This window comes from Benincasa hispida, chromosome 2 (genome assembly GCF_009727055.1).
Source record: "Benincasa hispida cultivar B227 chromosome 2, ASM972705v1, whole genome shotgun sequence".
NCBI classification, from domain to species: Eukaryota; Viridiplantae; Streptophyta; class Magnoliopsida; order Cucurbitales; family Cucurbitaceae; genus Benincasa; species Benincasa hispida.
In genome coordinates this window covers 45768906-45778100 of record NC_052350.1, presented here as the reverse complement: position 1 = coordinate 45778100, position 9195 = coordinate 45768906, and the positions used below count along the sequence as shown (strand labels likewise).

The 9195-nt window shown below is 32.4% G+C and overlaps 1 protein-coding gene across 2 annotated transcripts; it reads left to right on the top strand.

The window, feature by feature from the left end:
* Positions 1-3272: 3272 nt before the first annotated feature.
* LOC120071215 (probable inactive receptor kinase At5g10020) lies at positions 3273-8093 on the top strand. Of its 2 annotated transcripts, XM_039023343.1 has the most exons (4): positions 3273-4889; positions 5541-6191; positions 6285-7100; positions 7260-8093. In XM_039023343.1, the coding sequence occupies exons 1-4, from the start codon at positions 3989-3991 to the stop codon at positions 7847-7849; spliced, it is 2958 nt and encodes a 985-aa protein (XP_038879271.1). In that variant the 5' UTR covers positions 3273-3988; the 3' UTR covers positions 7850-8093. The 2 variants fall into 2 exon arrangements, with proteins under 2 accessions (XP_038879271.1, XP_038879270.1); XM_039023342.1 differs by having other exon boundaries at positions 3274-4889; positions 5541-7100.
* The last annotated feature ends 1102 nt before the right edge of the window (positions 8094-9195 follow it).

Genomic DNA, 9195 nt, shown 5'->3' with positions numbered 1-9195 from the left:
ATTTAGGGTTGACTGAATTAAAAATTTTATCTTAAAAAAAAAAAAATAGATTGGAGTGTCAAATATAAAAATGAAATTAGAAGAAATAGTTTTTAATTATCAAATGAGTTAAAAACACAATTCGATATCAAAATAATAATTATGGATATAAGGGTATATCTTAATCCATTATCTGAAACTAGATCTCAAAATTTCGAATTTCTTATAAATTAAAATTATTGTTATTATTTCTTTTAGTTGTTTCCTTAAATTATCCAAAATAATTTTTATCATGCAAACACAAATGCTAATTCTTATTAAATAGAACTCGAGTGATTTTATTTTATTTGTTGGAGGCACACATTTCAAGTATTTAAAAGCTTCTTTAGTTAAGGTCAACTTCGTATTTTTTTTTTTATCGAGATTTAAAATTTGTCTATATTTATATTAGGGCCTCATTTTTTAAGAATAATAATTAGTATAGTGAAAAAATTAAATTATTAATTTTGAGGTTGACGATATAAAATTTTATGTTAATTGAACTATATTTATTTTAATTATTAAAATACATAACGAATAAATAAAAAAATTATAATATATTCCATGAGCAAAGGTCAAGATACATAAATGAAAATGATATAAATAGATTTGAGAAAGTTTAAAACTAAAAGCATGAATTTTTAAGTGTTAATATTTAATTCCAATAACTTCATAACTCGCTAATATGGACATAATTTTACGGACAAGGCAACAACTACCATTTTATTTTGTATATATAGAAAAAAAAACATTTTAGTTGCATTTACTCTTTCAACATGTTTTTCTTTTGTTTTTTTAGTATAATATTGTCGGGATTGAACCTTCGACTTATAGAGATGAAATATATGAGCATGATAATTACTATTAAATTAACAATGTAACATCAAACTCTTACCTTATTCGGTGCTTCTTTGCTTAGATCATACGAAGGAACTATGGAATTAACATAAATAAACTTAGGTTAAAATACCATTTTGGGTTCTGTACCTTGAAATTTGTTCAACTTTAGTCTTTATACTTTCAAATGTCAAATTTTAATATAATATTTTCAATAAATCTTAAATTTAATCTTTCAAAGTTAATTTTTATCAAAGTGATTAAATTATAATAATAGAACAATACTTAGATGCAGTCTAGGCTGCACTTAAGTACCATGATCCACCTTCTTCTATACACATCAAAAATTAACTGTTAGTAATTTTTTTCAAAAAAAAGAATTACAATACCACATGACAATTTTTAATTGGATGCAGTAGGGATTGGATAGTGGACTACACCCAATTTTTTTTTCTATAATAATAAGTTTAAGAAAGAGAATACACTATGTAAATATCTTTTTGAAATTTTTAGTGGAAAAGCTTGTAAAATGGAAAAAAAAATATTTTTAAAAAATCAATAATAAACTACTGTAAGGACTAAATTTATGATTTATTAAAAATATTGGAGCTAAAATTAAACATTTGAAAATACAGATACTAAAATTGAACAAATTTCAAAGTACAAAATTAAATTAATATTTAAACCATATATATATATATATAACTTCGGATTTAAATACCATTAATGTTCTTCATTTGAGTAGTTGAAAAAAATTCCTTAATACATAACTATTATGTCATCTTTATGTCCCACTGCAATTTCTTGACATTAAAAGTCTTTTTTTTTTCAATTGAAATTAAAAGTTTAAGAGCATATATAAAGTCTCAATTAAACAATTAAAAGATTAAAAAGATTAAATATAACACATATCCTACATTAACATAGAAATTTAACTACCAAATTACATATCAAGCTACATAAATACAATTATAATAAAATTAAAGGGTTAAACAACAATGATCTCACAACTTTGAGGACAAATGGTCCAAATCAAAAGTTTATATATATATAATAAAATTGTTACAATCAAAAGGTAATGTTGAATCTGTCGAATATTTTATTGATGCAGAATTTGATTAAAAAAAAAAAATTAAAATCACCACTAAATTCAAAATCGGTTATTAAAATAAATTTAATTATATTAATATTTTAAGATTTTCCCTTACCTATGGATTAAAATTTTTTCGAAGTTTGAAATTTTGTATTAATAAAAGAAAAAAATAAAATTACACGTGTTCGAACACAAGACTCGTGCTCCGATACCAAGTTTAATCAAGAATAAATTTAAAAATTTAAGTAGATAAGATAAGATAACTTTAAATATATCATTTCTTCAATAATTATGAAGTTTTTATATTTGGGTGTATTATGAATTATTACGTGAAAATAGAGGATTACATAGAAAAAAAACCTTAAATATTTTTATTTCGAAAAAGAAGAAAACAAAATTTGCACTTGACAAATTATGGTAACAATTGAGTGAGATGCACAAATATGATAAAAATAATTTAAAACGTTAATGTTAATGAAAATATTGAGGTCTCAATTTTACAAAAAAAAAAAATGTGGATAAAAATATAAATAAAATGTCAATGTCGATGAATATTTCTAAAAAAATCACAACCAATTCAAAAAACAATTAAATTTATAGATTAACCTTTTATGATTTTTAAACCAATCGACATGTTTGCAAAGTGACATTTTGATTTTTTTTTTTTAAAATTATTTTATGTTGCATCCATATTCATGTATAACATTCCATAATAAAAAGACAAAAAATAAAAAAATATTTTTTATAAATAAATAAAAAACAGTCTGTCACGTGTGATTAGTCTGCACAAAAATGAGTGCAACTTGAATAATAAAATTATCGAGTCACCCTCTTGGTCAATGTCAAGCACATGAAGATGTGAAAATGTCGACATGTCGATGAAAATTCAGTATTATAGATATGAACAATGTTTAAGTTGTTTTTGACGGAAATATCGGGACCTTAATTTTCCTGAAATTTCGATGGAAAATCGGTAAAAGGTCGATTTCGATGGATATTTCTATAAAATGATCCAAACAAAAGATTTAAAAAATAAATTTAAATTAGTAAATAAACATATTACGTTTTTTCTATGATACAATGAAAATATCAATTAAATATTGATTCATCCTTCATATCAATGTTGAGTCTATAGAAACATAGAAATATCGAAGAATATATTTGGACGGAAATTTAATATTATAGGTATAACTCAAATTACATATAAGTATTTTTTTTTCAAAAAGGAAAAAAAATGGTGGGAATGAAGGGAGAAAGATGAAAGGCATCTCCTTCATCCTTTGTATGGTGAATTGCATTGGGATCTGATAGGTTGTACTATTGAAGAGACCTAACAGATTTAGAAAATTTACTCTCAAGTCAAAGTCAAGGAATCAAAACCCTCATCATCTCAATTCATTCATGATTCATCCATTTCTGTTTCTCTCTCTTTTTCACTACTCACCCACTTCTCTCCCTCTCTTTCTTTCATTGTTTTTCATTGTTTATTTTCTTAAAGCTGATTAGTTGGCAGCACTACCTACCAGCTTCATTCCCACTCCCACTTCCTTCCACTTTGGGACTCTCTCTACTGAATTTCTGATCTCCATTTTTACTCCCTTTCTGATTTCCCCTTCAATTTCCTTATTTTCCCCACTAATTTGCCTTCTTCAACCTCCTAATTCCTCCAATTTCACTTTTTCACTCCTTTTGGAATGTGGGTTCTTCTGTTTTTCTCCTATGCTTTGATTTTCTTTCACTTCCCACTATCATTGCTACTCTCCAATACTTGGGATCTGAGTTCCCCTGAATTTAGCAACTGATTTTGCTCTTACCCTTTTGTGCAATTTCTGAATTGTGTAAATTCTTCGTCTGTTTTCTGCTTAATTCTTGTACTTTCTTTTGAATTCCTTGTCTCTGTACTTCACACTTTGATTTACTAAATTGGGGTTCAAAGGTGTAACTAGTTCAAGTACTTTTGTTTTTGGTCTGTTCATTTGAATTTTTGTACTGGGTTTTTCCCCCACAGAGATTTTGGGTTGCTTTGTGGGTTTTGAAGCAATGCAGGTAACCTGTTTGATAATATTACTGTTCTTGTTTGTAAATGTATTGGGACAGTCTGATTTTGCTGCACTTTTGGAGCTTAAGAAAGGCATTGTTAAAGACCCTTCTGGGCAACTTGATTCTTGGGATTCAATGTCCTTGGATTCTGATGGCTGCCCCAGTAATTGGTTGGGGGTTGTTTGTGTTAATGGCCGTGTTATATCTCTTACTTTTGATAATGCTGGTCTAGTTGGTGACTTTAACTTTTCAGCCATTACTGGTCTTTCGTTGCTTCGCAATTTATCACTTTCAAACAACCAGTTCACTGGGACTATGGTGAAAGTTGGTTTCTTTAAGTCCCTTGAATTTTTGGATCTATCCTGCAACCGGTTTCGTGGTACGGTACCTAGTTTGTTGATCGGTTTAGTTAACTTGGTATCGCTCAATCTTTCTTCAAACCAATTTGAAGGGGCTTTCCCTACTGGTTTTGGTAAACTTGAGGAGTTGAAGTATGTAGATGTGCATGGTAATGGCTTTTCGGGGGATATCACCGGCCTTTTGTCGCAAATGGGTGGTGTTGTGTACGTTGACTTGAGTAGCAATCGGTTTACTGGTTCGATGGATGCAGGAGTTGGAAATCCATCTTTCATTTCCTCGATTCGGTATCTCAATATTAGCCATAACCTGTTGACTGGAGTGCTTTTTCCTCATGATGGGATGCCATATTTTGATAGCTTAGAGGTTTTTGATGCCAGTAACAATCAGTTTGTTGGCACCATACCTGCCTTCAATTTTGTGGTCTCTCTACAAACACTAATACTTGGAAGAAACAAGTTATCGGGGTCACTTCCAGAAGCTCTCTTACGAGATAGGTCGATGCTCTTGACCGAACTAGATCTTAGCCTTAACGAGCTCCAGGGTATTCACATAATATGTTACCTATTTGCTCCTTCTGGATTATTTAAACTATAATCGATATTTGATTGTTAACATCTGAATTATTTCAAGTTTGAACTTAAGGAATTGCACATTGTTTTTCATAAATATTTGTGTTGCCATAGTGAAACTAGAGATGCCGTCAAGGAAGACAATGGTAATAGCATAGAAAAGGAAGTTTTCGTTCTTTATGGACATGGAAACATTTATTTGTCTGTGTGTATATATAGCATTCTATATAATTAAGTTTGAATTCTCACTGTTCGTATACTGGGCGATAATTACTTAGACAATGAGCTAAAGATGATTTCATCTTCTTCTTACATTTCGGAATTAAGAGGAAAAAAACGATAAATTAAGGAACAACTGTTTTCTAACCCAACAATAGAGTTGAGTTACAACTTTTCAATGGCCCCGTTTCTTTTGCTTTCTAATGTGATTCTTTACCCATGTTAGAATTATTCTATAAAATGAAACTCGTTGCCATTCCCTGTTAGATTTTTCAAACATGTCTTTCTATTTCATAATAGCAGATGCCTATGATTTGCCTGAATATATACCATGGAAGCATCTGGACTCTTGGTTTCTCCCATTATCGACCATCTTAACATCTGACGAATTAATTCCATGGCAGGTCCAGTTGGGAGTATTACATCAACAACTCTGAAGAAGCTTAATATATCTTCAAACAAATTGACAGGCTCCTTGCCTACTACGGTTGGGCAATGTGCTGTAATAGATCTTAGTAATAATATGCTGTCGGGTGATCTATCTCGGATTCAAAGTTGGGGAAATCATGTGGAAGTTATTCAGTTAAGTTCAAATTCTTTGACGGGAACGTTATCAAATAAATCTTCTCAATTCTTAAGGCTTACTTTGTTGAATATCTCCAATAACTCATTGGAGGGTGTTCTTCCAACTGTGTTGGGTACATATCCCGAACTCGAGGTTATTGATTTAAGCCATAACCGGCTTAATGGTCCCGTCCCTTCTACCCTTTTTCACTCATTGAAGTTGACTGATCTTGATCTCTCGGGCAACAATTTTACTGGTCCTATACCGCTCTATGAGAGTAAAGATTCTATTTCAAGTTCTTTGCAGAATTCAAGCCTGAAATCTCTTGATCTGTCATGTAACTCATTGACTGGTCACTTACCGTTGGAATTGAGTAAGTTGCACAGTTTGATATATCTCAATCTGTCCAAAAATTATTTTGACGGTATCATCCCGGATAACCTTCCAAATAGTTTGAAGGGCTTTGATGTCTCGTTTAATAATCTATCTGGTGAAGTTCCTGGAAACTTGATGAGGTTTTCTGATTCAGCATTTCATCCAGGAAACTCCTTGCTAATTTTTCCTTCTTCTCCATCAACTCCAGGGGACTTGGCTGGTCTACCTTCAACCATACATCGGGCTCGTATGAAACTGGTGGTTAAAATCATTCTCATTGCTGGCCTGATCGCAGTTGCTGCATTGGTAGTTCTTTTTTGTATTATAGTGTACTACAGGGCCCAAAGGCTCGACCGTAGGAGCACTTCGACCAACAATGGAAAGGAAGGTGCCTTGGAAGAAACTTCTTCCGTTGCTCGTCAATCTGAAATTGATAAAAAGAAGAATGCATCAATACCTCCATCTGGTTTTCGTCAAGATCTTCTGCCACCATCTTACCGAGGGGAGGGTCATGTCGGTGGCGACATGTGGTCAGCTTCAGACAAGGCTAGAGATGTTGGCTACCATGAATCATTAGGAAAAGGAGAAGGGATATCCTCACCCATGTCTCTCATGTCATCTTCAAATCCATCGCCTTCGAAGATCCAACAACAACCTGATCATCCTCGGGCACTAAAAGTTCGCTCTCCCGATAAATTGGCCGGGGATCTACATCTTTTTGATGGCTCCTTGATGTTCACAGCGGAAGAACTTTCTCGTGCTCCAGCAGAAATTGTAGAGAAAAGTTGTCATGGGACATTGTACAAGGCGACACTCGACTCAGGACATGTATTGGCTGTCAAATGGCTGAGGGAGGGAATGGCAAAAGGAAAAAAGGAATTTGCAAGAGAAGTGAGAAAACTGGGGAGCATCAAACACCCGAATTTAGTTTCCATCAATGGATACTATTGGGGCCCGAGGGATCATGAGAAGCTTCTTATATCAACTTTTATAAATGCACAGTCTTTGGCATTCTATCTTCAAGGTAAGATAAAATCTATCGGCTTTTACATCAATGAAACGTCGAGTAAATGTTACAACGTTAGTTAAGGATAACTGTGGGCTTGTACATTGAGTCATAGTGTAGTATCTGATGTAGAATCATGTCCATTATGATCGAATGATCTTTTCTGTTTTCTTGCAGAGATGGAGAGAGGAGGAGTCTTGCCGTTATCTCTACCGGAGCGTCTTAAAGTTGCTTCGGACATTGCTCAATGTTTAAACTACTTTCATAACGAGAAGGCAATCCCACACGGCAACTTGAAATCCTCGAATGTTTTGTTAGAAACTCCGACTATGAATGCACGACTTACAGATTACAGTCTACACCGTATATTAACTCCGGCTGGCACGGCAGAGCAAGTTTTGAATGCAGGTGCCTTAGGTTATCGGCCACCCGAATTTGCAAGCTCGAGCAAGCCATGTCCATCATTGAAGAGTGATGTCTATGCCTTTGGAGTCATCCTGTTGGAACTCCTAACAGGAAGAAGTTCAGGGGAAATAGTTTGTGGGATCCCAGGAGTTGTTGATCTAACAGATTGGGTGAGGTACTTAGCTCGAGAAAACCGGTTTGACGAGTGCATCGACAGGATGATTCTGGACCTCGACGGTGATGAAAAGCCACCGAAACAGCTTGAAGATATGCTTCAGATGGCTCTAAGATGCACTCTATCAGCAGCTGAGAGGCCTGACATGAAAACTGTCTATGAAGAACTTTTAGTGATTGTGCAGTAGAAGAAAAATGATGGTACAGAAGCTCTAACTCAAGCCTTTTTCTTTTTTTTTTTCTTTTTCATTGCTAACACCATTGTTTTTTTTTATTATTATCAATAAGCAGTAGTTTTCTCAATTTTGCACCATTTTTCGAGTCGATCGGCATTGTAATTTGTTCTATAAACTAAAGTTAATTGCAAATACATAATCCATAATTCATTAGCAGGAGTTTGTGTTCATAGTTCATGGAGCAGTTGGAACTTCATTTAGCCCATTTTGTTGATCTTGAACCCCTCAGCTCCTAATGATTAATTAGCAATATTTGGAAGTTCTCTCTCTCTCTCTCTCTCTCTCTCTCTTAATAAAAAGAAAACGTGTAGGATTTAACTTTCAGATACTAGATTATTAAACATATTGAAATCACTATTCATGAATTTACAATTTCACTAAAAAGAAAAAAAACAAAAAACCCTATTTGTAATATATATATATATATACACATATATTTTTTAATAAAAAAAAACTTGCTCATTCTATTATTATTATTAGTTAACTTCTTAGGTGACGACATATATTTGGATTTTTTTCATACGGAATGTGGTTTAATATAGATTTTGAAAATAATGAAGCGTGACTCTCTGTCATTGTCAGATTGCACTAAGAGCGTGTTAATTATCCATAGTGCTCCTCGCACACCAATCACTATTAACGAGGATTCACAACAACAAGTGTGAGGATTGAGGAGGAGTATAAATAAGGGAGTGAGGGATGAAGAGTCCTAACTTGTGAGAGCACTATTTTATAGATGAACTTAATTTCATACTCACTAAAATCGCAAGAAACAATATGGATAGAAAGTTATACTTTATTATTTTCAAAATTTTGGGTAAACGATATTACAGTTGCAAAATTAAGGTCATTCCTTAAAAAAAAAAAAAAAAAAAAAAATCATATTTTAACCACTTCAGTTATGTTGCAAAGATATTGAATTGCAATAAAGGTAAAGGACCTCACAACCTGAGGTAAAGATATAAACAAAATACTAGGGGTGTTCAAAAAACTCGATGATCTGTAAAAAATCGACCAATCCAACCTTACTCATGCAGTTTAGGTTGGATTATCAACTTATTGGGGTTGAATTAGGTTGGGTTTAGATAAATGAAAATTTTATGGGTTAGGTTGGTTCATGAATTCACCTAAAATAACCCAAACCAAACTAATCCAAATCGAATCAACCCGAACTTATTATTAACTTTAAAATGTATATATGTTTTTTTACTTATGATACATATTTTTAATTTAATGATTTTTTTTGGATAATTTATTCTCTACGAGCTCCTAAAAATAGTTTTATAGTACTTTAGAAA

Bases quoted from the DNA above. Each gene is read 5' to 3' on its own strand.
- LOC120071215 (XM_039023342.1), top strand. From the start codon at position 3,989: ATGCAGGTAACCTGTTTGATAATATTACTGTTCTTGTTTGTAAATGTA. The intron at 4,890-5,540 runs GTATTCACATAA...ATTCCATGGCAG, and splicing joins TAGCCTTAACGAGCTCCAGG to GTCCAGTTGGGAGTATTACA. The intron at 7,101-7,259 runs GTAAGATAAAAT...GTTTTCTTGCAG, and splicing joins TTTGGCATTCTATCTTCAAG to AGATGGAGAGAGGAGGAGTC.